The 27,728-nt window shown below is 36.1% G+C and overlaps 1 protein-coding gene across 3 annotated transcripts in view; it reads right to left on the reverse strand.

The window, feature by feature from the left end:
• Positions 1 to 414: 414 nt before the first annotated feature.
• The window catches only part of FYB1 (FYN binding protein 1), a 56,324-nt gene continuing 29,010 nt past the window's right edge, over positions 415 to 27,728 (reverse strand). For 2 of the 3 annotated variants that reach the window (XM_066181084.1, XM_066181085.1), the window contains exons 3-19: positions 23,191 to 23,371; positions 21,500 to 21,549; positions 20,295 to 20,314; positions 19,429 to 19,475; positions 18,043 to 18,157; positions 16,809 to 16,965; positions 14,594 to 14,738; positions 12,307 to 12,335; positions 11,077 to 11,140; positions 10,421 to 10,555; positions 9,720 to 9,751; positions 8,591 to 8,657; positions 7,184 to 7,289; positions 6,730 to 6,892; positions 3,585 to 3,618; positions 2,579 to 2,610; positions 415 to 2,463 (exon numbers count right to left, since the gene is read on the reverse strand). In XM_066181084.1, the coding sequence (XP_066037181.1) occupies positions 2,423 to 2,463; positions 2,579 to 2,610; positions 3,585 to 3,618; positions 6,730 to 6,892; positions 7,184 to 7,289; positions 8,591 to 8,657; positions 9,720 to 9,751; positions 10,421 to 10,555; positions 11,077 to 11,140; positions 12,307 to 12,335; positions 14,594 to 14,738; positions 16,809 to 16,965; positions 18,043 to 18,157; positions 19,429 to 19,475; positions 20,295 to 20,314; positions 21,500 to 21,549; positions 23,191 to 23,371 (1,418 nt within the window). In that variant the 3' untranslated portion in view covers positions 415 to 2,422. The remainder of the gene's footprint in view (positions 2,464 to 2,578; positions 2,611 to 3,584; positions 3,619 to 6,729; positions 6,893 to 7,183; positions 7,290 to 8,590; positions 8,658 to 9,719; positions 9,752 to 10,420; positions 10,556 to 11,076; positions 11,141 to 12,306; positions 12,336 to 14,593; positions 14,739 to 16,808; positions 16,966 to 18,042; positions 18,158 to 19,428; positions 19,476 to 20,294; positions 20,315 to 21,499; positions 21,550 to 23,190; positions 23,372 to 27,728) is intronic. The other variant, XM_066181087.1, reaches the window with a different exon arrangement.

Here is a 27,728-nt window from a genome sequence, read left to right on the forward strand (position 1 = left end):
CTGCTGACTGTTTTAGCAGGCACAGTCAAATACTGCAGGATTATAGACTGAATTAGGAGGTGGAAAAAATATCAAGTGAACAGCTTTCCTTTTCTTTCTTTATGTCTTTTAGAAGGTACTAGAATAAATTACAGGTGAGAAACCCTTAGAATATAGACTGCCTAAGTATAGATTTTCCTGTTTGGAAGATTTTCTGCTTACATTTCACTTTCTGGGTAGCAGTTACTAATAAATGCCACGTTGCATTTCTGCAGCCTTTGCAACATATAAATTGCAAATAATAAAGTTGATTTTCACTCTGTTAGCTGCTCAGTGATAATTTTCAGAAGTTACTGTTTAGCTACTGTTGTTCTATTTTGGCAGAAGACAGTGTACCCACACTGCTTGTTAAAAAAAAAAAACCCAACATTTATTCAGAAGGAATGCTTTTATTCAGAAGCATCCAGCATTGGTAAAAGATACAATACCAGTAATTTTTCAATGAGTAATACCTTACAAATTCATTTAACACCCAGCAGCAATCACATCATATTTGATTTGAACAAGCAATGCATAGAGTTTTAGCTACAAGTATATTTTTTCTTTTTATTTTTTTAATGTATCATATGACCAATTTAGTATTATTGATACAGAATTGCAGTGCCTACACACATTGACTCTAAGAACATGGAAAAACAATGTAGTTGTGTTGTTTCCTGCATGCTGACCCAGTTCTTTGGCATATCACTAATTTAATGGAGACAGCCTATTGAATGCCACTGAAAAATAAATAATCCATTAGCAGGCACAAATAGTCAGAAATATTCATTGCACTTTATATGCATGGTCATGTTTTATATTTGGGTGCTACTGCTGATGTTTACACATAAAATTGGTATTTGATGCCTGGATGCTGGTTGAATAACAAACAGATAAGAGAAATAGCAAATAAAAAGAGGAAGTTGAGTTTGCATATAGCTTTTCAGTATACTATCAGTGATTTTACATACAGTACAAAATAGCTTATAGGCTACTATCTCCTAATTTTATGTTTGATATCCCCACTGCAGTATGCCTCCTTTGCTATTTCCTGTATTGTGAAGCAGCAATAAAAGACACTTTTAAAAGACAGAATCTCACCTCCACTGAAGGTGAGACCAAAAGTCATTGACATAACAGCTGACTTTTTTTTATGTTTATTAACAAAACTTGCTGTGTTGCACAAGGTACCTGGCTTCCCTTCAGGATTATAGGAGAATTGGTCATCAAAAGGAGCTGCTTACACTGATCCAGCCACATGGGTTGTTATAGGTTTTTGATTAACCTGCACTACAGCAAAAGCAACAGATGTTCCATTTTTTGAACATGCTCACCCTCTTTTTTGGGAGCTTACTGTAAATGTGTTTTGATTTGCAGTGACTTCTGATATCTAAGGGTAAAGTGATGTTTATTATTATGAGTTACCTGTTGACTTTGCTTTTATTTGCAACTTGATCAGTCAACAGCATGAAAAATGAAAATTAGGAATAAATGTTATTTCTACAATGGATAAGCATGGAAATGTTTGATTTCTGTACTCTTTCTTGGCCTAATCGAGGATTAAACTATAGGACTTCGAGAAAAAGGGCATTATCAAAACAGAGAGATAACTCCTATATATTTAGCCTTGAAGTAATTTCCAAAGAGTTTATCATCAGTTTATAGCTTATAATACCTTTTGCTATACTAGAAACTTAACTTCGAACTAAACAGAAATTAAATCAAAACCTAAATGTTCTGAGTATATTTTGAGCAACACTACAGTATAGAGTAGAACACTATACCCTAAAGTAGACTTCAGATAAATTTTAGAGAATGATATCCTATCATTAATACAACAAAGAAAAAGAGACTTTTGCAATAATGGAACATGGCTGCCTATGTCAGTGTAGCTAATATTTCAGTTGGAATGGCAAGTCAGTGATGTATTGCCTTCACTGATATCCACTTTTAATTTCTTTTTTTCACAACAGGATGCTATCACCATTTCTTTTTTCCGAATACTGTCCTATGCAGAGTGATTGTCTTTGGTGTTTAATAGGTGAAAGCCAGAGTAAAACCTCTTGCCATGGATTGCTGTCCTCAGTACCCTTCACAGATATGAACTGGCCTCTTTAGGAATAGATAATTAAAGAAGTGTTTTTACATGGACTGTCAGAAATGTTAAAAGGAAGTGAAAAACTATAACCCTAACTTGGGCTCATATTACCTGAATTTTAAATGCTCAGATAAATGGGAATACAAATTGTACAAAGCACTGGAGGACAAAAAGCTGAAATCCCAAAAAAGATTCATTGTACATTTAAAAAAGCAACCAGTTAATGTGCAATCAGAGTTCATGACTCTTCTTGCTTTCACAAGTGGGATTCCATAATAGAGTTTGATCTTCAATGAAGTTTTTATTTCAAGAAAATTCAGCATCGGAGTCGTTATCATAGATGCAATCTGTAATGGAAATAAAATGCAAAAGTATTAACATTGTGTAGTACTTCAACACAAAGATAAAGTTATTTATTGTAATTGAATATAAATGAAGTATTGTTCCAAAGGTTCAACGTACCGTCACCAATATCATCATAAATCTCTCCATCACTGTAAGTTAAAAAAGACAAATAATATATTTAAATTTGAGACATCAGAAATGTATTAAAAAATACAGTAGAAGTATGGTGCAGGCAATCTATCGAATAATTAACTTGCTAATTAGGAAAAGACAATCTTGGTGGTAACAGAACCATGTTGAGCAAGATGGTCAGGCCAAAGTATTTTCAGGGAAGGGTAGACCTGGATACATTTCTTTATAACATGAAAGGGTTGCTTTATTAAAAGTCTGTTTTATTTATTACATTTTTAGGTAGATATTCTCCTAAAGTTATTTCCATAAAGAAATTAAATACTTAATTTTTTTAAAAAGATGATCACCAGAAAATTTGAATTAAAAAAACCAATCAGTATGCCCTTGAAATTATTTTTATTTCTCTACTCCACAATTATATAATAGTTCTGGAGGTGCTATTTTTTAGATAATGAATTTAGGTAATGTCTATAAAAGATACATGTTCCATGAATAGGAATTTTCAAATATGTGACTTAGATACATGGACAGGCCCTTAGAAGACAGTAAGACTGTTTATATATATAATTAAAATGTGTGTAAGCGTTAAATGCCTCTAAATTCTAAATGTGACAATTCTAGAAGTGACATTTGATTTAAGGGTCTAATATAAAAAGCCTCTTGAAGGGAATGGAGTGGCTTTGTCTGACAGGAGTTTTGGATTAGAACCAAAATGCTGAGCTCCCTGCAATTACTTGGTGCAACCCTGAGCCAAATCTCTATCCCACTAACACTGAAGTGCAAACAAACCTAAAGCAACGAGGAATGAAGCTCTGGCAAATTTCCTGCGTGGATGTGTGTGATTCATTTTTGACAAATTCTAACTGCTTAAAAATAAGTCAATTTGCAAGTTTACACTGACAGACTAAAATAATTATAGTTCACTTTTTTAACCAGACCATTTAGAACAAAATTGTTACAATTTTTTCCCAAACAATCACTTTATACTTACTTCTGAACTAAATTGCTTCTCAGAACATAGCCATCTGTAAAAGTGAAATATAGATGTATTTAAGTTAAATTGAAATACTTGTTATTACCTCTGTTGCTAGCACTAATGAAATGAAGCTTTTCTCTTTTACATACTTCAGACAGAAAGACATAATAGATGGAAAATAATGTCCAATGGATGCCTAGTTGATGAAGATTTTGCTATGTGCAATGTTCTGCTTATTCTTATTTGCCTACTTAAATAGTAGTAGAGGTTATGGAAGATTATGTTTTCCACTTGTATTTCAGTTTTCTGGTTGCATGAGAGGGGTGTGAAACAGCAGTTATTAGCAAAAAGGATAGTTCAATTCACAAATTACAGCACAAAAATGCAGTATAGTAAAAACAACATAGTAATATTTGCAGTAATATTAAGTAACAAATATTTAGAGTTTCATACTGAGACAAAAATGTATTTCAGGATATGTACCAACTAAATATCATTACCTGTAACTGTAACATTACATGTAACAATTTTAACTGTAACACTAATAAGACCAATAATGGATATAATAATGGAAATAACTTAGAAAAGCTACTGACTACTATTCTATTACTCTGGTGCATTACTAATGAAATCAGATAAAACTACACATATTGTTTTTTAATGTATATAATTTCTTCTAAAAATGACTTCCTATCTTTGGTGAAAGATATCTGCTGAAATACTTGTCAACTGGTACAATGAATACAAAGAAAGAGAGAGCCATAACGGTAATTACATGTTTGTAGGTAAACACTAGCAAGCTCATACAAAATTACGAGAGTTCTAAAGAATAAATGTGATCTTGTCTTGTATTTGAAATTATCATGTAAATTTCCTTCTTTTAATCATTAGGAGTGTCTATTCACGATATTTTAGCTCAGTTGTCTTTCCCCAGTTTTTATTTTCTGGAATAAAGTAATGGAAAATGGTTTTTTGAATTTTATTTTTTTTAAAGACACTGTCTTTACAAAATTCTTTTTAGGGCAGTCCAATAATTTCCATGACTCTTGAAGTCTCCAGGAAATAATTTAAAGTCATTTGGCTAATTAAAGCTCCTCTGCTTGTTCATAAAATTTTCTCAAGTGAAATACATGAAAGCAAAATTTCTTTGCTCATAGTCATTCATACAAACACCATGTTCCTGGAAGTCATGTGCATGTGACAGTGCTTCTACAATTGCAAAGCAGTATCAAGGTTCTTCTGATGATTCTTAGCCCTTAAATACATGGGAGATACAGCCCCTGCTGGTCTCACACTCTTTCAGATTTACTAAGCTAAAGTTACATGTCCAAAGTTTCAGTTTCCAAATAATTTATTAGTTTTTATGGTGCTTCCAAATAAGGAAGAAGCCAGCAGGTCACCATGCTCCATGTTGATTACTTAGCAACCACTGAAAGCTTTAACACATCTTGCCAGCTGCTCACTGACAATGTAAAGGAAGCTCAGAGAGGTCAAAATTTAAACTTTGAGCCACTGAAGTCCATTTATTTCCTACTGATTAAGCAAATTGAATTAGCTGAATTAAAAGCTTTTGTGTATTTCAAAATGTGTGTGTTCAGACCAAGAAGGAATTTGAGATGGTAGATGAAAATCAGTGCCTTGTTTCACTTTTGACATTTCAAATAATTCCATAACATATAAAATAAGCCATAGCATAATATGTTCCTAAGATCATCAGCTCTTGCTTAAAAAGGTGAAAACACATTGAAATATAATTTGTGGTTTTGTTAAACTGTTGGTAGAGGCTTGAAACTATGGAACTGCTTCATAAGTTGATGATTAAATCAAAGAATTCATGTGCAAGAAAATAACAAAACCTGTGGATTTTTAGTCTACCTAGCCTTCAGAAAGTAAAATAATAGCTTTAAGATCAGAGTAACAACTAGAGCAAGTAAACAAAACTGTCATGCACTTAACTAAAGTAGGATTCAGACTTTGCTAACTAATGTGTAAATTGACTGGAATCTATTCAGAGGTTTTCAGGGAAGATTTTTTTTTTCTCTTTTATGCATAGCAAAGCAGTATCTCCTGTCATTATTTGAGAGGCTTTGAAGACTGTGAGAGTAAAACAGCCAACATGAACTACTTTCTACTTTGTTATTAGCTTGATTCAAAAAATGTGGCTTTGAAAGCTGTTTTTTTTGGGAAATGGCTCTACTGGTGTAATCCATATTTTGAAAAATATATGTGTTCTTATGCAAGAAATTCTTCCTCACCCTGCAGGCCTGCCAGGAAGAAGGCTGTACTCCAGACTGTAACAGTTGATTTCAGGAAGGAAAAACTAAAAGGAAGGTGGCTGAATCCCCTTTGGAGGCCTATAGCACTGGACTGTCTTCTACATAGGTCAGAGGTAAAAAGGAAAGGTGAGCAGGAGGATACTGCTACTTTGAAAGTAGGCTGTTCCAGCACAAAGTGAATTTTCACTAGGAGATTTGGAAAGTGTCATAACAGAAGCTCATTAAGAAATTGAAACCATCAGGAGATGGTTTTGGACTTCTCCAAAAATTCAAAAATTTCTGCCAGTGCAAACCCTGGCCAAGGATTTCAAAGAAACACTAAAAGACCTTGTGCAGCTCCCAGAACAAGCAGACATGCCAGCAAGGACATATGCCTTGGATTAGCTGGCAGCTGGGGGTAAGACTCCTAAGAAATGTTCCCCCCAGCCTGTTGAAAAGATTAAACTGCATCTCTTAGCAATCCAAAGTCAGGATATTTTTATTTATTTTCTCTTGGCTTCAATCAACGGGCTAGTGCTATCCAGAGGTGTAGCAAGGGTTTTACTTTTACTAGACTCAGTGGGTTATCATAGCTACACTCCTTTTGGCAAAGGGGGAGAGGCAGAAGCAACAGAAACATCTGCTGATCCTAGCTGCAAAGAAAAACTGTAAAAAGAAAAGGTCATTTTTTCTAATACTTAGTATACCTTGTCCATTGGAAGTGGCTTGGATTTTTTTAAGGCAAGCCAGGGTTAAAACACAGTAATAAGATAAAAACAATTTGCCTCTTGTCAACCACCATGCAAGGTAAACCTCGGTAAACCAGGGAAGAAAGGTTTTACACATCCTAATCAATCATTCTCTGACAATTTGATATGTCCTACAGTTTTTTTAACAAAACTTACATTTTCCTTCTTCATTCCTGCAGAGGACCTTGGTATCATCTGTGCTTTCAATAATGTCAAGAGATTCCCCTGGTTTAATTCGTAAGTCTTTATATCCCCATCTTTTCTGAGACAATTCCTGGACCGTGGTTGTAGAGTAAAGAACTTTTATTTCACCGTCAAACTGAGAAGGAGGAAAAAAATCCACAAACTATGGTTAAAAACCCTTAATGTTTTTCCATTAATTTTTCCATTTCTAACTAAATTTTTGGTAATTAACAAATATTTGTATATGCTGCAATATGTGTATGTGCCCATACTTGCTATTTGGACTTAGAGATGCTCAGATCACTATTTTCACTTGTAGGAACACTTTACCTTTCAAAAGCAAGTTATGGGGAACAAATTAGAAGACACCATACAGATACTTTGTATTTATATTTTATGGGAAGAAAACATTTTGAACAAAACTTACTTTGAACTTTTTTCTGAACTCTTTCTCTTCTTTTTCCATCTTCTTGAGCTTTTGTACATCTTTTTCATCTGACTTAGTTTTTCCAAAGCTTCCTGATGTTGATGGACTAAACCAAGAGGTTACAGATAAAACAAATTTAGCAACACATCAGAAGCACTGACATGCTCTCTGGTAATTTTGGTGAAAATGCATTTGCCTTCATGTGTTTTTATCACTTTTTCGTTGCTCTGAAAAACTAATATTGAGAATACAATACAGAATACAGTAGAGATTTGACTTCAAAAGAAATAAAAAAGTTGAGGCTGTCTTTCCTACTTCTCTCTGATACCTATCTCACAAGCAAATATTGAAAATTAATTTTAAGTATCTTTCTGCTAAGACACTTCAGAATCAGTAAGGAGCAGTTTTTGTGAAGACTGCATATTTGGGCACTAAGCTGAATGACAGGTCACACTGTGGGGGCAGCTGGAACATCTTAGCCTTGTGTGTGCTAAGTCCCATGTGCCTGTAGATTTTGCTACACCAGGGAATCTGCATTACATGATCTATTTCAAGTTCTGGGTTTTTTTGCACATCCCTGATGCCACTAACTTTTGCCAAAGAGCATGAAAGCATGCCCTAACTGCCCTTTCTGATGATGCACCTGGGAATGTAAAGTCTGACTCTACTTTTTGATCCTTGCTGATCTTGGCAGGATGACAGTGTCACTGATGATGAATTTATGTGTGTGTGACCTACTCTAGATTTAGCTTAGAAGGACCATGTACTTTCCTTTGGATAGACAGTCCAAAGAGATCTCTCTCTTTTCATGTGTCCAGATTACATTATTGTAGTGCACTGTCACTCCACCTGAGTGGAGTAAGTGACAACAGGACATGACATGTCACAGTCATCCTCACAGATGCACCTGTGCCCATAACACTGTGCTCCAGAGATGACCATAATTTTCTGGTTCAGGATAAGTTTTTCAAGCTGAACTTACACCTCCAAATATGTAACACACTTTAAACACAGGCACACAGGCACTGACTCCTTTTCTTTTAAAATACTGCAGCAGCTGAGATAAAGTATTTATCTGAACAGTCCTCAAATTTTGATAGAAAAAGAACTAAAATCCATAATTAAGTTCCTTTAGACCATACATGATTTTCTACCTCTTTTCCATCAGGGACTGAATATGTTGGCATGCAAAACATGCTTACTTATTCTATAGTCTAATTAATATTTCAATCTATAATGGAAATGAGAGCATTTAACTACCATTATGAGTAGTAGGTTTATGAGAACTGCAAAACCTGACAACACCAAATAAAGCAGATATTAGTGGGAATCTGCCTCTAGTGTATACTTTAAAAATGTCTCTCAGTGTATTAGATTTCTAATCAGGGAAGTAATATTTTCACTTGCCTGGGATCAAGTGGTGGAGGAGGAAAGTCTGAAGAATCTACATCATCATAAACATTGTCTCCATAATCTGAAACAATAGTGTTCAAAAGAATGAAACAATATTTTGTGAAAATTGAGAATTGGATACATTGTGTGACAATGTATGGTATTTTAGCTAAATTGATAAGAAATTATGCAAAGCACTTTAGTAATTTACTGTCTATGGTAACTCTGGGTTCTGTTTTTCACAACCTGTGCAACACCACTTAACCTTTTCAGATTAAGATTCATTATTAATAATAACAGATATTCACTGAAATTCTAATCTTCTGAAGCTGAAGCAAGTTTTAGCCCATGAGATAGCCTTTAATTTTCATTTTAATTAATCAAATTCCCACTGTATTGCACTAAAGTACATTTGTTGAGTTTGATTTTGATGCACATTCAATAACTTCTATAGCCCCATGGTCAATGCAACCTTGCTTAGAAGTGGATATTGGTCATGGGTATATTGGTTTTTAGGTCATCTTGCAGTGCCAAAGCAATGAAGAGAATTCTTAGCCCAAGAATACTTTCTCAATCATGTTCAGTGTATTTGTAGAGGGGAAGCAATTGTTCGACTCATCAAACCAATGGCTAGAAAAATCAGCAGAATACAGGAGGTTTAGAACTCTGGAGTCAAAACTCAGAACTCAGAACTCAGCTGAAGCAGACTCAAAAATTCTGAGAACTTGCTTTTTATTCCACAACTGAGCTGATGCTTATATGTTCTTTTGCAAAGACACTGCAAGTCATAAAAATGGAAAAAATAATTTCTCTTTACTTTTGAGGTCTTTCATTGAGTGCTTCTTTCCAGGTGTATCTGTTCATATTTAATGCAAAATAAAATGGACTAGTGTAAGTCTCAGGCAGAAAAACCACATTAAATACATTAAATTGTTTACCAGGGAGCTTGCAATGAATATGTATCTCCTTGTCTGCTGCTGGATCAGTCACAATATTTGAAATTTGTTTACTGGAACTGGGTAAGCAATAGGAAGTCCTGTTTCCTTCCTTGGATGTATTTTTGTTACTAGCACGATACAGAGCAATATATACAGAAAAAGAATCAGGAATCAATATGGAGACTGAAAAAGAGGCTATTAATTACCTTTTCCAGACTGCTTTGTTGAAGAAGGGATGCTGGAGGAAAAAAAAAGCTCATTAACTATTTATATCACATTAATAGCCTTTTTTGTAACCTAAATAATTTAAAAAACTTGCAACACAAGGGCTCCAAGTAATCTCTAGACATTTTGAAGTGCCACTGACACCAGCAGTACTTAGGGACTAAATATATTTTTATCACTGAATTAAAGTAAACTGGTTCAGAACCATGTTTGGCTGAAGAATGTGGCAAAAACATCACCTGCTGCCTTATTCTCTAGGTAAGATGGATAGAAGACAATTTTTGCATTTTTCTGTTTGGCATATTATTCCTAAAATTTTGATTAATGGGTCTAGATTTACCAGTTTATCTCAGCTACTTTGTACTGGTGAGAAAAGTAAATTTTAACAGAATATGCAGCAAATTTACATGACCAGTGGCACAAAGATGATAGATTATTCTGGTGCTTTTCATCAAAAAAAGAATTCAGCATATTTTGATTACCAGACTTTTGGAATACAGCTTGTTAAGAGAATAATTATGCAGGTGAAAAGAAAGCTCAGTGTTTTTGCGGAAAAGTATCATCCTGAGCTGCAATTTGATGCATGATTCATTAGGCTGCTGTGAGGATATGTTAGTAGCATGTGATCAATGCTTTATTAGAATTAGTTAATGTACACTTTGATTTCCTGGCAGATTCTTACAACAAATTTTCTTCTGCCTCATTGACTTTGGCTGTTTTTTCTCGTACACTTTTCTTTTTGTCATCTTTGACCTTTAGCCTCTTCAAGATTCCCCAGGGCCAGATACCATTCTTATCTTCATCCTGCGATACAGACCTTTGGAGTATGCATGTGATTATCACAATGTAAAATGTAATGTTCTTAAAAGGCCCAGTTGAATTCTCCATTGATGCACATAATTATCATTAACTCCCACAATGAAGTTGCTTACCCAAATGCTAACATGCTAAACTAGAAATATGTATGTTAGGCCACTTGTAGCTACTAAGATGTATTTGTAGTATAGATATTAATCTAGTGGCTTACTGTTTTCATGTTGTTACTCAGCAACCTAGCATTTTAGTTTGTTATTTTCATTTCAGACCTATTCTGTCTAGTTGGAGATTGGGAGATTTTAGTGATTGCAAACTGCTTTTGCTGACATATCAGAAATACAGAACAAAACTTCTTCAAAAGACTGAAGAACCCTTTTCTCTAGCTTCACATATCCATTTTGATGTATACCTGCTTACTGATCATCCTAATACCTGCTAATTATTGTGCTTGATTCAAAACCACTAAACACTGAAAACATTCAGTCAAAGAAGCAAATTATTTAAAATATATAAAAAACATACCTAGCATCCTCATCATCAAATTCATCATAAATGTCTTGATCAGGAGGAGGAGATTGGACCGTGCCTTTAAAAGATCAAGTAGTGAATTAATGCAATTATATTTCATGCTGCTGACTAAGGTATTCATTATAGGCTTCTTTACTGCATCAGATGTGCATGCAGTTTATGCAATATCCTTGCAAAATTCTTTCTGTAAACCATCCAGACCCTTTATCAAAACAGAATTTTACACTTATCCCAGTTTAGAATGCCATCCACAGCATTTAAATGTGGCAATGCCAATCACAAGAGCATGGATACTGAAAACAAATGCCTCTACACTGTAGTCAATGAAATTCTAAATGGCTGATTTTGATCCAGACCTTATGATGACTTTTAAGTTTTCATGTGTGACTCAAGTGATGATTGAACATGTCGGACTAACACTCTAGCCATCACAAGGTGACGTCTTGTTTTCATCCAAAGAAATTGGAGACCAAAGCAATATAAATTCCCCATTTTGGTCTCAGTTTTGACCTTTGTGCCCCACCTCCTTCAGTACAGGGTTAGCTTGGTTTGCATATCCAATTCTAGCCACTGGTCAGAGTAGGCACTGAAATCTGTACTCTGCTGGCAGAAGCTCCATTCAGTACAGCCAAGGAATGCTTCTGCCATGACCAGTATCTAAACTTGAAGCTGGGAAGATGAGCTGTGCTCTTGGAATTAACAGAGAATGCTACATAAATATATATGCTAACAAAGGGGAAACAGGGTTTGAATCAGCTTCACAGCATGAAGCTGCTGCAGTTGGGCCTCCTGTGAGCTGCTGTAACTGAAGTTCCCCTTAACTATGTCAGCAAAATGAAGTCTTAATTGATAGTAGTGCTGGCTACTTCAGAACTGGATTTCTCCCATACAAAAACCTCTTGTTCACGTTGATATTTTTTCCAGTTACATCTGTGCTGTTTTGTGGGATGATTTGCCTACACACACAAGTAAAAAGTTAAAGTTTGGTCAGCTGGCATGCTGGTGATTCACATTATCTAAACACAAAGGTTCTGTCTCACGCAAGTTCCTATAGGTGGTGGGGAAGTTAAGTTGGCAACTACCCTTCCTTGTTTCTTGCCTGTTAGTTAACATTTAACTTGCTTATGGATAATTGCTGCATTATGTGGAAGCTGCAGAAGTCAGAATGTGAGGGTAAGAAACACACAGAAACAGCTCCCCCCTAAACATGTAAGTAGAACTTACTTCCATCTCCACCTTGATCACCACTTTGACTGAAAAAGCAAACAAAAGACATTTTAGAGAAAAGCAGTCATCCACAAGAAAAAGAAAAGACCATGATCACCTATCATTTTTGCAATTATTAATTCTAAACATTTTGGCCAAAAATATTTAGAATGTATTTTATATTCCTGTTGATATCTTTAAATTAAAGTATGAAATATGATTTTGGATCATAGGATAATTTGTGTTGGAGGGGATCTCAGGAGACCATGTACTCAGACTTGATGAGAATAAAAAATATAATCTGACTGAGCACTGGTGAGTAGATCCAGATCCTTTAAATTCATTTCTTATGAGGTGATCTTCTTGAAATGAAATGGTAAATGAGTTAATTTATTGCTCAATTAGCTTTCAGTGGGTTTAAGAACACATTTCTAACAATATGGAAGGATTCTGTATTAGCCCAATGGTCTAGCAGTAGTTGAAAAAAGCCTGAGAGGTTCATAGTAGGTGTGATTATTTCCAGATCAGAGGCTTAGCTAAAATTATACACCAAAAAAAGATGTTTGTTAAACTCTTGTGCCAAGAAGTACTGAAATACAAAAGCCCTAGTCATTTATTGATTTTGGAATATTAGCAATACCACTGATAATGAGATAATACTATTTGGTCAAGAGCTTTTGTTTGTTTGTTTTTTTGTTTTTTTCCGGAATGTCATTCTTACAGTGATTTCAAAACATGTTGATATACCTCAGACCTTCCAACAATTCATGCTCATGAACTGAACAGAGTGCTATTAATCACTAGAGAAGATAAAAATGTCAAAATAGAGCTTAAAGGATTTAATGAATCTGAGACAATTATTCATCCTTCAAAGTTCCTTGGAATACAGTTATTTTAGCATGCAACAGTGTAAGTGTGTTTGCTTTTGAATTCAGAACATTTTCCAGATTCTTTGCGTTGAGGTGCCTAATTGTAATGCTTGCCCAACTGAAAAGAATTGGCCAAAGATACCTCTGCAATGAAGTAACTAATGTTGAGATTACCTGAAACCTAGAACAACTAACACGACTCTCATGGCTAGGTCAGGATGCTATGAGACTAATGTGCAGGGAAGAAAACTGATACTGAGTATCCTGGAAAAATATCAGACACAAAATTATATTGGTTGCATGAAAAATGCCAGCCTGAAGGCAGACTTTTCCACATGCTGCAGCCAGCCAGCTGCAGTTCTTTTATTCCAGTCCTTTTATTCCAGGCAGGTCTCTAAGCTAAGGAGCCTCACGGGAAGCAGCAAAAGCTGTGTAATGGCTGAGTGCTTCAAGATGGTTGTCCTACATATTGAAATCCTTTACACTCATATGCAGATCTCTTATCTGAATCCCAGGCTCTCTTTCTGCACATCAGGACATTTAATGGAGAATGGTTTGTTGAATCAAATGTAAGAAGCAAATTTTCCTGTGAGGTCTGGTAACGTAAGTACCACTGTCATGCTAGATGTGATAGCTTTGACTCTTGTGTCAAGACCACTAGGGTATTTCCCTGCCAGCAAGTCTGATCTGCTGCTGGATATGTCAGTTCTCCAGCTGCAGATCTATTTGACATGAAAAAGACATATTGAAGTAGAAAATCTGCAATGTAGCACTGCACTGCAAATGCATGGAGACTGTGCCATAGAGGGGAAGCTTCTGTTGAAGTCAGAAAAGTATAGCTCATACCCATCTTCTGGAATTTGAGAAGCCTTGTATTCAGGGTTAAATTCATAAGCCATACTCTTTTCTGAAGGGTTACCCTAGACATGATTCCAGAAGTCTCTTCTTGTTGAAATGGAAGACGTAGTAAGACTTAAAGACTCATGCTAAGGCTCATGAGAGCAATGAGGGTGATCAGGAGTTCCCTGGTGCAGTGAGTGTTTCCATTGCTTTTATAATCTTTTATTCTTGCATCTTAGAAAAGGGAGCATGTGACTCCAAAAGACAGAGGAAGTAAAGAGAGAGAGAGAGAGAGGGAAGAGAATAGGACTTTCTGCAGATGATTTGTAATCCTGTATGGCTTGCATTTTTCTTCTTTGGATTTCAATGGAATAGGTCCTCTTCCAATAGTATAGGTTCCTCCTAAGTATGCGTGCTTACAGATGCTGGATTTCAGAGTTTTAAACTCCTCTGACCACATCAATCTACATATAATAGTTACACATTTCTTATATAAAGTTTTGTGATGAGAGCTGGGTTTGTGGTTGTAAAACCTCCCCTGTCTAGGCTGACCCAGGTGAATAACTTGTTTCTTTTCATGCATTCCTCATACATACCTGCTAGTAGTGTCCTGATCTCCAACATCATCATATGTTTCTTGGTCACTCTCTGTATGTTTCACAGCAGCTCTGGTAGATGATTTTTGCTTTCTTTTTAAAGAATCGTAATCAATCTCCACCATGGTTGTTTTAATGTACCCATCTAAATAAATGAAACCATGCAGTTTAAGGGTCATGATAAAGGGATGACTTTAACAAGAAGTAATGAATCCTAAGTTATTTCTTTGCTATCTGTAACATTAATAGGTGTCTTTAACCTCGTGCTGTATTTACCTACTAGTTGTCTCTTTTTGTCCTTATTCCCATGTAGTATTAGTTTAAGTCTTATGTCTGTTAGTTTTGTCTATAGTAGACTGAATCAGCCATTATTAAAGAACTTGCAAACCAAGAGTGGGCATTGGGGTGCTGACCACCTCAATAAAGCTACTGCCTGCTGCCAAGGCCTGGGCAAAAGGCAAGGACTTATCTAAACCCCCACATCCATTCATCCATTCAGTGCTGCATGCCTGTGGCGTATTTTAGGGCACCTCATGACATAAATTTCCTGACAGGTCATTAGGAGGATCATGTACATTGATTTTTCTTCAGGTTCGCAGACACACTGTAGCTGCATTGACCAAAGCAGTCGACTTGAGATGAGGAACTCTGTCTCTCCTGAGGATAATTTTAGACAGGTATACTGCCTGTACAGAAGAGTGCACAAATGGATTTCTCCAAGTTGAAAAATGCTCATGCATTTCCTTGAAAAAAAGTGCAGTTTTTAGTGTGTTTTCTCTCAAATGCAAGACATTGATCTTTCCTTTTAAATGATAAGAACTGATTTTCCTCTTCTGTTTGGTCTTCGTCACAGACCTGGCCTGTGAACATAGAAGGCCGAAGCATTGGTGTAACAAATTGGTCTGTACTACTGGAACATTTCAATGAGAAGCCTTGTACAGCTTCAAGTTTTGCTGACACAAGAATTAATTCATTACAAGTAAATTATTTAATGTACTGCACATGCACGAGAAAATGCTAGAAAAATCTCCCAGCCCTCACCAAGGTTTGGTTTTCTGTGTACAAAATGATCCATGTAATTGACTTATTTTCACACTTCAAGGTATCACGGAAAAGCTTTTATTGGAACTTGCCTCTTGTGATGATCTTGGCCAATCCCTCTAAACAAACATGATCCTCCAGTAGAGCAAGTTGGACAGGACTGTGTCCTGTCGGGTTTTGAAGATCTCTATAGATGAAGACTCCACCACCTCTCTGAGCAACCTTTTCCTATGCTTGGTCACCCTCACAGTAAAAAAAAACATGTTTTCTGCTGTTTGAATAGAATATGTTTCAGTGTGTGCCTGTTACCTCTTGCACTGCCACTGGGTAACTGGAAAGAACCTGGCTCCATTTTCTTTACATTCTCCCACCAGGTATTTATGAACAATTATAAGATACCCCTTAGTTTTCCTTCAGCAGGCTGAACAGCCCCAGCTTTCTCATATTCTCTTTGGAGGAGACACACTTGGTTCCTTACTATCTGTATATATCTATCACTACAAACAGCTCAGCTGATATCTGCAATTTTGTAGAACTCTATTCTACATATCTGAACTGTCTTACTAATTTTATTATTTTTTAGTACTCCTAAAGATCAAGCAAATGCTTTTAATAGTTTTGATTGATTTTATGGATCAACCTTTTATAACCCAGGAGACAGATCATCAACTACTTTATAGTCAAAGATCCACTGATGGTATATATACAGTAGGAGAAACATAGGATTTCAGAGAAAATAAAATGTAGAAGTCAGTGAGGAACTTTCCATAGGAACAGGAACAAGAAAAACACTTTAAACAGGCCCTTATATTCTCTAATTCTGTTTTAAGAACACCCATGTTATGTTTATTACAAAGACATGAAAAAATGCGATACTTGTTACTTGCAAGGAGCTGAGTTCTGATGCTATTTTGAAGGCTGCTGACAGGGAATTAACCCTCAGTATGTCAGTGAAGGTCCCAGCATACAGTGCCTAACTTATTCCAGCACCTATAGGTATTATACTGTATTGTGCCTCATATGCCAGCTGAGGACGGAAGGGTGAGTTGGGGTAATTATTTACTTTGGTGGCCAGTGACTCAGCTATGGTAGGGCTAGTCCTTGGTGTAATGCTCACATGTTTGTTGTCATGTAGTGAAAACATTCAGGAACACAGTGAAGAAACAGAACTCACAGCATCCTTTTATCCTGCCGAGCCACTTTCCTTCTGGGTTGTCTGTGAGCCGAATGATTTCAATCTTATCTCCCTGTTTGAAAGTCAGTTCGCCCTTCCATCCCTTGTGGTCAGTGCAAGCTCGTGCCTGATGAAGGACTTCGATGGGTCCTGTTAACTGAAGAAGAAACAGAAGATATCACAGATGTGGAAAAATGGAGTTCTTTTCTGACATTCAGAAAAAAAAGTAAAAATAATAATAATGGTTATTTGTTTTATTGACATTTAAAATAGTGCGGGCAAATAAACAGAAATGCTTCCTCCCCTCCCAATTATACAGTTTAAATTAAAATTAATTTAAATTAAATTTAAATTAAAAAACAGAGATTAAAAGAGAGGGGAGTGGCATGGCAAGAGAGCAATTGAAGAACTGATTGGCAAAATCAAAGAAACACTGTGATGATGCTCTCCACAGCATACCAAGGCGAGGATATGAATCCCTATGGCTTTATGTGTAGAGACCATAACAATAAGAAAAACAAAGCTGCCCACTGTGTAAAGTGACACTGAAAGTAGCAGAATGGAGAATTGTGAATGGGTGTTAGTTAAGAATAACTGACTGGAAGACTTGTAAACTGTGAGAGCATGCTAACCACGAGCCATGCAAAAATTATTTAAAACAGAAAGAACTGTCTCATCATTTAGCCCCAGAGAATGACTGTAGCTCTCCTATACAAGACTTATTTTCCTCCTCCTCATTTAGGCTGGAATTTACTAGAAGTCCCTTTCTACCAAGGCAAGGGAAATGTGTTCCAATACAATTTTGAAATCTTTAAAGGGCTAAATACTTTTGTATCTGACTACAGTGAAGCAAATAACACTACATATATGGGATTCAATTCACACTTTTATTAAGGGCTTTTGATGCTATTCTAATGAAATAAAATGTTAGAAACAGAAAAGTGAAAACAGATTATTTTAAGGCTTTCTTTCATAGAAAAAAAAGTGAGAAAGTAATTTAATGAAAACTGTGTGAGCACACAGTCTTTGCCATCCATAAGTGCAGAGTTTGCATTCAAACATATGCCAAACAAAGAAAGGTAGCTTAAACCCTTATTCAGAATTTATGCAGGTGTTTGAACTACCTACCATAACAAATAGTTTCGTAGCCACGTGAAAAGTATATTTTGAACTTGACAATGCTAAATAATGCTTCTTGCATATCTTTGTTCACACTACCAAATAAAAACCTTACTTTGAACTTTTTCCTCAGTTCCTGCTCTTTCTTTTCTTTTTCCTTTTGTTCTTTCTTCTCTTGCTCCATTCTTCTCTTATCTTCTTTCTGCCACTTCTCTTTTGGCCTTGATGATCTGAAAGTGCATTGCCAGGACACAATGTGTGAAGCAAATCTTCCTTAGAGCTACTTTACCCAAGGCTGACATAAAACTACAGGTGATGAAAAAAGACTTCTCCAAGTGAAATCAAAGCTACAGATTCTAAACCATAATGCAACTGCAACAGATAGAGTAAGCAGCCCTTTATTACATATGTAAGTTAAAGTTTCTGTCCTCATGAGGACAACACACCAGAAAGGGTTATCTAGCTCCACATGTATGTGTCTAAATGTCTCTGAGCTAATTTTGATGAGTATGCTTGTGAACTGGCAGCAGTCTAGGTGTTGTACTTGATGCAGCTGTTAAATATTTACCCAGGCCACCAGTAGTTGATGCAGGCTGACCTGAAGCCTGAGCTGCCACTGGACTGTGTTTTTAAACTTGATTGCAACCTATTCCAGCAGTCTACACAAGTGAGTCTTCTGCACCCATTTCTTCACACCAGGGCACACTGCCTGCTGTGCCTCATGTACTGAAAGTTACTGGGGTCTGGGAACTTGGGGTGGAACTAGGACTGCATCTCCAGCTCTGCCATTTGGCTGTAAGATCTATGTTTTAGAAACCCTAAGGAACTGATTACTGATTAGGTGAGACTCCTTTTTTTTTAAATACTTTTGCTAAGCAGGTCGGCTCAAATTGCTAAAAAAGAAGTCTGAAATGAGGATCACTTGGGTTAGAAATCAAAGGGAATTAAACAATAAATTTTTGCTGAAAATTGTTATACAGCTGAAATATTCTACATCAATTATTTATTCAGAGGGAATTAGAGTTTTTCTTTGGCTATTGTAATACAATAAATCCCATAGATTTAGACATTGCTGGGGCAGTAGAGTCAATCCACTCTCTCATAGGAGTTCTAAGACATTTATCTAAAAAGCAATTAAAAAACCACAACAAAAGATCTCTCTGGGACCATAGTACCTTGAGGCTGACCTTATTTTTCCTCCTAGGCTGTAATTCCAACCAGTAGTTGAGACATACTTCTTAGATCAGAAATCAGAATTCTGTTACCTTGATCACACATTATTTAATTGCAGGAGTTTTGCCATGCCAGAGCATGGCAAGTCTAACTGGGAAAGAACTTGTGATCAGCCAAACTTTCTCCAGGTGAAATGAATGAAGACAGTAATCCCTGGCAGGGACTGCAGTGGAATGACAGTTTTGTGCCAGATGAAATACACTTATTAGAAAAGACAGTTTAGATAGATAGAAAAGATACAATAGGTTATAGAGTTTAGAATTACTACCTCATGTCATTAATGTCTTCATACATCTCTCCATCACTTTCTTGACCCTATAAAAAATAATCCATTTTCAATGGTCTAAGTACAATTGGAAAGACATGAAGAAAATTGGTCTGCTATATAAGCTTTATAAGAACTTTATAAAAAACTTTTATAGCAAAATTCAAATACCTTTTTTCTTCCCAAAACAAGTTATTCCATTATTCAAACATGCTATTCTTTTATTTCTGCTATTTTTTTACAATATCACACCTATAAAGACTTGGATTGTTAGAATCACATGAGCACATTTTTAATTCAAAGTGGATGTTTTAATTGCAAAGTGTGTCCTGTAAAGTCTTTATTATTGCTAATGATTGCACTGCCATGATGAAGCTATGAGGGCTAGCCCTATTTAAATGGAAATGCTAAGGATCTAAATGAGACGCAGATTACGATCCAAAAGATTGTGTTGGTCCTTCTATAGCCAGGTGCTTAAACACACTGATAAAATTCTTTTATTAACTGAAATATTCTATTGCTAGAATGGAACAGGGTCATTATTTCTATTATTTCTGAAAAATTCGAGTAAAATGAAATGTCAGTGGTAATAAATAGATGGCGTAGTTTTGCATTTTCTTTTTTTTTTTTTTTTTTTTTTTTTTTTTGATCAATTTTTGGTATCTAGCCAGCTTTGAGAATTTGTTCCAGTTTACTCTGCTTCCCTGATTTTATTTCTATCCTTCACAACAAATAATTGCTTCTACAACTTACTGTGAATACACTGGATTAAATCTGCAAGTAATTGTCTAATGTGTTGATGAAGTTTCAATTAATTTTTAAGTTTTTTGCTAAAACAGGATAGGTTTATGTTGGTGGATAGTACTTACCATCTGTGTATTTCGATGACCTACAGGAACAAAAAAATAAAACCAGGATATTTATTCTTTTCTTGTACAGAAAAAAATTCATTCTAGCATTAACTGTTTAAAACTGCCTATAACATCAGTGATGTTAACTAGAAATGTGTGCAGGCTTCTGTTTTTTGATGAAGGTATGAATGCAAAATTCAGTTTTTCTAGGTTGCTTTTCTAGAACACTGTAAACTAAAAATATCTACAAACCAGCATATTTCACTGTGTATTTTAAAAGTGGAAAATTTGTTTTAAAAAATCTTTAATGACACTGGTGGAATTACCTATGCTATTTGTTTACAAAATCACTATTTATACGAAAAAGTAATTGTCAAAACGCTAATGAATTCAAACAGACCTCAAAGAACTTGCTTGCACCAACCCAACAGCTGAATAAGTGGGCCAAAGGCTCTTTTCCTAATCCAGCCTGTGCCTAGGGCAGCAGGAGAAGATATTCTGTCAATCTCCTGCTTCCTCCTTACTCTGCAGGCAGGTAGGTAAGAAAAGCTCTGTTTCAGCTGCACAGCCTGCAGTGCTGTGAGTCGTGGAAGCTAGCACATTAAATGATGCACAGTGTGCCTGTCACAGACCATGTGCCACCAAGGAGGGATCAGAAGGCAGATTGAAATTCTTTGTATCACAATCTGCTTCTCTGCTGCTCCTGGTGCAGCTCACTGCCTCTCACTGCCTCAGAACACAAAGTGACAGTAAAAGCACTGTCAACCAATCTCTCTTTCTTTTATTTTTTAATTTTTTTTTTTTTAAATCAAGTTTAAAACAGTGTCTCCTTCACCAGACCAGACAATGTCAACTCTGACAGAGCAATATTCATTTTGGTTCAGGTTGAAAATCTGGTGATTTAAAGTCCCATAATATTTTTAACCAAACAAAAACAAAAAGAAAGAAAAAAAGTAGGAGAAAAAAAAAAAAAAGAAAAAGAGGACAGGGAGGGGGAAGAAAGAAATTTAAAGCAATTTCTGAGAGTCCTTCAAATTAATCACAGAACAGTAGATCCATTAGTGTGATGAGACAACCATCTTCACCCATAAATCTGCAGAACCAGTATAGTTACACAAATCACTCTTGAATACAATAAACTTTTGTTTATCTAATTAATACAACATGCTTACAGCTTCTCACAGTAGCCTTTAATTAAAATGTATAAAATGTATGCATCTTACCTTGTGAAACAAATTCAACATCATCATAATTTTCTTCATTGTCCAGATTTCTGTAAGTTTGAAAAGACAGACGTGAGACCTGTGAAGATGGTCTTATGATTACATTTTATTCACCATTTTTCTGGTGTTTTTTATTATCTATTTTATAGAAAGGCTGAATAGTCTGTTGAGCCCAATATCCTACTTAAGTACACACAAGATTTTCGAAATTGTTCTCCCTGACTGTGACTCAGTGTTTCAGGTGGGGCCACCTTGATTGTGAGTAAAAAACATCAAAGTAAGCCAAAGGCACTCAGATACCATGAAGATGAGCATGGTATGAAAAATATCATAGGCAGATGGGCTGATTGAATGGAAAGAATCAGTTGGGCTTTCTAACCATTTTTGCAGGTGCAGGCTTCTTACACAGTGCAAAAGTACGTCAGACTTTTGCTCAATGCTAAATATATCTCTGAGTCTTTGACTTATTGGGCTTAAAGTCTAAACAAGGGATAAGAGAGACAATGGTGTAAAGGTTAGGCAGGTAAAATGTCACCAGTGCTAATTAATTTAAATTTAGATTTAAAATGTTGTCCAAATGAGAGAAACAAGAAATTGAATTGAGAATATAACTAATAGTATCAGGGACTTTTAACTTTATAAGGCCTTATAACAGCAGAAAGGAAACAAGGGCTGACAGCCATCAAAGAAGTGTAATCAAAAAACGACTTGAAAGCAGAATGAATTGTTCTATAATTGGCTTGATGGGGAAGCATGGAGACAGGTGAAAGCAAAGGTGTCAGTGGCCAGGTACAAATTTTCAGCAGAAGGAAGACTTTACAGGGCACACAGGAATGGGACAGCAGACAGAGCATCTGGAGGTACTTTTCAGAGGTGTCTGATGTCAAACTTGGCTCTCATGCCTTGGTAAAGAGGAGGATACCCAGCATGGCTGCTGCAGGTACTGTGGCTGCGAGGCAGGACTGATGCTGTCACACAGCACTGATCTAGACATGCCTCACTGACTCTCCCTGCCTGCTGTTTGATGCACTTTGCAGTACCTGCTGGCGAGAGAGCAGCTCATTATTAAGGCTCAGCTTCATTTTGGTCAGTTTTGATGCTGACTTCAAGTACTTATAACTCTGTCAGCAGAGGTTTCACTTTTGTAGGCAGCTCTTCAAAGGAGGATAGAGAAAGCCCCATATCAACAGAGTCTTCTCAGGGTTATCACACAAGGCCACAACATGGCCTCAGTGCAGTTTTCCAAACAATGCTGAGTTTAGTTCCTCCAGCTTGCAAAGCTGCTTTCTGGGGTATTGGTTCATACCCTCTTCACCCTCTTTGCCCAGAAAAATTCAGGGAAAACCTTCAGCTTTTTAGGCAACTGATTTTCTATCAGTGTTTAAAGTCTTTGGATTGTTCTGAAATAAAAAAAAGACTGTTCTCTAACCTCTACCCTCACCAACAAAGGCAAAAAAAAATGTTATAGACAAGACAATTCAGGGAAACAACTGAATAGATGGAGGGTTCAAACTAACAAAAGCTAATTCTAAACAGGTCAAGTACAGGGTGGGTCAAGGAAAGTAGTGTGAGACACCCCTCTGTCAGAAACCTGGAACTCATGCAGCCTTCGCCTGCTGCTGCAGGAGGAAATGCAGTGATAGGCAGAGAAAGTGCAGAAAATAAAGACCTTGTGACTTATGTTCACTCACATTGTTTCAGAGATGGGCTTGATGTTTCTGGGAGGCAGACTGGGAGCTGCTGGCACCTGCAGGGATGGATGAGAGGCTGGTGGAAGAGGTGGCAACTGCACAGTAGAGTGTGATGGAGGTACTGGTGGGGCAAGTGCTGCAGAGGAAGGTGCTTTCTGTTTCCAATCTTCATTTTCAGGATCTGAAATGAGGCAGAACAGACTGTATTTATCAAGCAAACATCTGAGGGAGGAACTTTGTTGCGTTTGATGAAGTTCTGGGTAAGATATCAGTACTGCACACACCCCAGAGAAGGTGTTTTTGTTGAACCTGCTCTGAATATTTTTGTTGCATTATCTTATCAGAGTAAGAAGTAGAGAGAAGGAGAGGAGACTCTGCATTCAAGAATGCTCTACCTGTAGAAGGCCTCAAAAATGTCTTTGCCAAGCCATGAACAAGACACAAAAACAGCACTGTTCATCCAATATATTAACATTTGTGTTTTAAAACTAAATTATAATTTAATTCCACAATTTGCTTAAAAAGAGCAGCTGCAGAGTTTCATATGAGTACTGATGTAGTCTTGATGAGCTTTTCTTGCTCAGAGAAAGAATTTTAAGGAAAGGGATGAGAGAGGAAAATACATTTAGCCATTATCAAGAAAGCTAAAGGTCTCTAAACATCTTCATATACATTTTTAATGTAAGTTGTAAAAGTCTGGACTTAATTTTCTAGCAAGCTCAGAACAGAAAAGTTTCAGTCTGCAAAGCTGCACAGAAGCTACACCCTCAACAGTCAGGTGCAGCCTTAAAAACCGATGGTGCTGTGCACCAGGCACAGAAGTCACAATTACATGAGTGAGCTGGTGTGCGTTTGTGCTGCACTGAATTCATGCTTCCTGCACAAGCCACAACCAAACCATAGCAAACATTGCTCTGAAGGTTGAGAGAAATTATTCTACACAAGCAAATTATTGGATGCCATAATGTTTTTGAAATATCAATGTCTTTTTAAGTATCATTAGTGGATTAAAATCTCCAGAAAGGATTGTCCCCAGCTGCATGGAGACAAATCAAGAAATACCCAAGGAAGAGGAAAAACAGAGGGAAAAAGCAAATGCAGAATTCTGTTAAAATCAATTACAGCTGAGAAGAAACCCTTTGTCTTCTGAAGATGTTATTTAAGTTCACACCTGTGAGAGATTAAAATCATGTCAAGTAAAGGAAATGTTAACCACACAGAAAAAAAGTGGCTTAAAACACAGAACAACGACAAATATTTTCTGAAGTTTTATATCAAGACTGAAAATTGCAAGAAGCTATTAGAGAGCTTTTTTAGCTTATTGGGTGTCTGGAATTCTGTCTTTATGATCGACAGGAGAAGGGGAATTGATAACTTTAGCATGGACCTTTCCATATCTCACAAGGAAATCAAAGTGAAGTTATCAAGCCTTGACAGTTTTTCTACTTACTACAACAGAACTCAGAAATTTATGGCTAAATATTTCTTCATGGATGCTTGGACCAACTTGTCAACATACATATGAACAACGATGCATTTAATACCTGTTAAGTTCCTCCATTAGTTAAACAGCAAAATACTGATAGTTCCAACACGGATGATTACACAGGTGAATACTTTTGCGGTTTCTGCATTAAGGAATGTGCATCTTACAAAAGAAGATCCTTACAACTTAAGATATTGCCAAGATTAAATTTGTACCACTTATCTTTTTAACATTTTATTCAAAAATATAGCCCAAAAGTCAAGTGAAATCATCCTTTCTCTTAGCACTGAGGAGGTTACAGCAGGGTTAATGTATGCCAGCTGAAGAGTACCCAATGGAGAATAGTGAGAATGAGGTCTAGAACACATGAATTCCTGAATATATTGGAAAAATGGCAGTTGTTTAGGGAAACGTGGTAAGATCGGGGTAGAACAAAATTAATACCTAAGTCTCTGGTAGTGAAGAAGGAGATGATTTATACTTTCCTCCCCTTCTTTTCCATAATGAAGCAGCAATAAGTAACATGTTTAAAGGCCAGCAACATTTCTTAGGAGGCACTTTCTAAGAGTGAAAGTGGAATTTCCATGCCTTGAAGTCCATGTTGAAAAACTAGGATAACTTTATGGCATGAATAAAGTCTAGTACAATTGTTCTTACCCTATACACTGGGATGGAAATCAACATAGGGACAAAAAACTTCTTTATATCCCTTCCAATTCAATGCTGACATCCTTTGATTGCTGTTCTGTGTGTTATATCACATTTGAAATATTTGCTGCTATATTGAGATCAACATCTAGAGATATACTAAAATAATATTTCGGCTAAAATATGTCTTTCAGTTGTTTGAGGGGTGTTGACAAGAGAAAGAATACTACAGAGTTTTTGTATGTGTACTTGTTTAAGTTTGCTTGCTACTAAAATCTCCACCTTACTGTTTTCTAAGTTCCTCAGGTGTCAGGTTCTATTACTTTTTTTTTATCTTTGCACACAGGGTCAAAAAAGCTTTTTTACCACCACTGTTTTGTATTCAAAATGTATCACTACCACACGTAGTGATGAAAATTGCAAGTCATTCTTCATCTGGCCATATCTCTGCTGATTGCATCCAAGGGGTTTCAGTATTTTCTCCAATTGTCATCTCTCCTCCTGTTTTAGAAGTGCAGTCTTGTTACTATTAAACTAATGCCCATGAGCAAAAAGCTTTTATTCAAAAACTTTGTAACTATATAAAAATTCTTTAAGGGTAGAACTCCAAGAATTTAGAGCTACAAGCTGATAACAGTTATGCATTATACTCTTGTGTCTCATGATAGTCCTTACCCAATTGTACAGTTGCTTATATTTTGATTTTTCCCCCAGATCATTACACAACCTTGTTTCACAGGTATGATTTACATTTCTTCATTAAACATGTACAATAGCATTTGAATAAAAGCAAATTTTGCTTAAATGAGCCAAACTTACACATGACTGTGCTCTTGCTGTATCTGAGTATCTGCAGAATATGTCTTAGCATTTAATTCTTCATAGTCTTTATTCATTCACAGACCACCCAATATAATTTCTCATTGCCTAAAACTTTTTATAAAGATCAGTACCACTGACAACATGTATCTCCAGCTGAATTCTAAATTCTAATCAAAGAAAGCAACTGGAAAGAAGTCTGGGGGTTTTTTTGTTTGGTTGGGGTGTTTTTGTTGTTTTTTTGCTTTGTTTTCCTGAAAGCCATGTTAATTGATATTAATGATACTCTCAAATTTATTTTTGTTTTTTAATAGGGAATCATATATTGGTTTTTCTGTGGTTATATGTACATTGGTCTAACAGAATCTTGTGCATATGCATAACGTGCATATGAACCTTTTGTCTTAATATTGTATTATGTCTTGTGATAAATTTGTAGGACGAAGGTAAAAATTCTTCCCAAGTCTCTGTGCCTAGTACTTCTTTCATCTGATGTCTCTTGAGAGCCAAATCCATGCAATAGGAAACTGAGCCAGGAAAAGACACCACATGCATTTTAGATTAAGTGCTTATTTTTAAGTATAAAGCCTGAACAACCTGTCCTCTTTAATTTTTGTATCTTTTTATAATCTAACAGTAACTAAATGGTCATCATATTAATGGAAGTACTGATCTTTTATTTTCTAAGTATTATAACTGACTCTTCTCTGCCTTTAAAATTTTAAATAACTTAATAACTTATGACCAAGATTGATGTAGCTGTAAAATACTTTAATTCTAATACTAGAAATAGTGGAATGATTTAGATAGGAAAGTGACATGCTGAAAAGCTATTTGGAAAAAAAGGTGTTAATATCAGGCCTGCTGAGCCAAAGCTATCATAACATTTCAAAAAATAAGGTTTTTTTTCTATTTTAATGGAGCCTTTAATTTTGAATCCAGTTCCTTTTTTAAATTATTTTTTTTAAATTTTAAAATTTTTTTATTTTTTTTAATTATTCTGGGACATTTGGTACTATAAAAGCATGCAAAAGCTCTGTAGAGGTAGTGGAACAGCAGTCAGCTGCAAACACTCAGATCAAGAAATTAAACTGAAAATACATCCTGGCATCACATGCCCCTGATGCACTCTCATCACAGTAAACAATGTTAAGGGTGGTCACAGTGTCACAGCTTTGACAGCTAACACCTCAGTTTCCAAATAGCCTCTCCTCTCTTCTTAGGACTCAGCTTTTTCACATGTTGTGCTGCACTGAATAAACAGAGGCAGAAACTGAAGCTCTTCAAAGACAAACCAAAGAAGAGAAGAAAAGGGACTGCAGGTATTTAGAGAAACGTGCCATAAAAACTGTCCACAGAATGTCCCAACTATCCCATTCCACTGCTGCTTGTGGCATTAAACTTCTTTAATTATGCCCAGATCCTCAGCACTAACAGTACAACAATGCACAGAACACTGCAAAAATCTATCTTTTGTTCTTGGAGAACCTTCTCAAACAGCTTCCATAGGGGCACTGGCCAAAAGGTCACTTAGATTCCTGGGAATGTTTGTTTCTCGGGAAGTGAAGGACACTGAAGATGTCTT

Source organism: Chamaea fasciata, unplaced genomic scaffold (genome assembly GCF_029207755.1).
Source record: "Chamaea fasciata isolate MVZ Bird 193981 ecotype frontalis unplaced genomic scaffold, bChaFas1.0.hap1 SCAF_4, whole genome shotgun sequence".
NCBI lineage: Eukaryota > Metazoa > Chordata > Aves > Passeriformes > Sylviidae > Chamaea > Chamaea fasciata.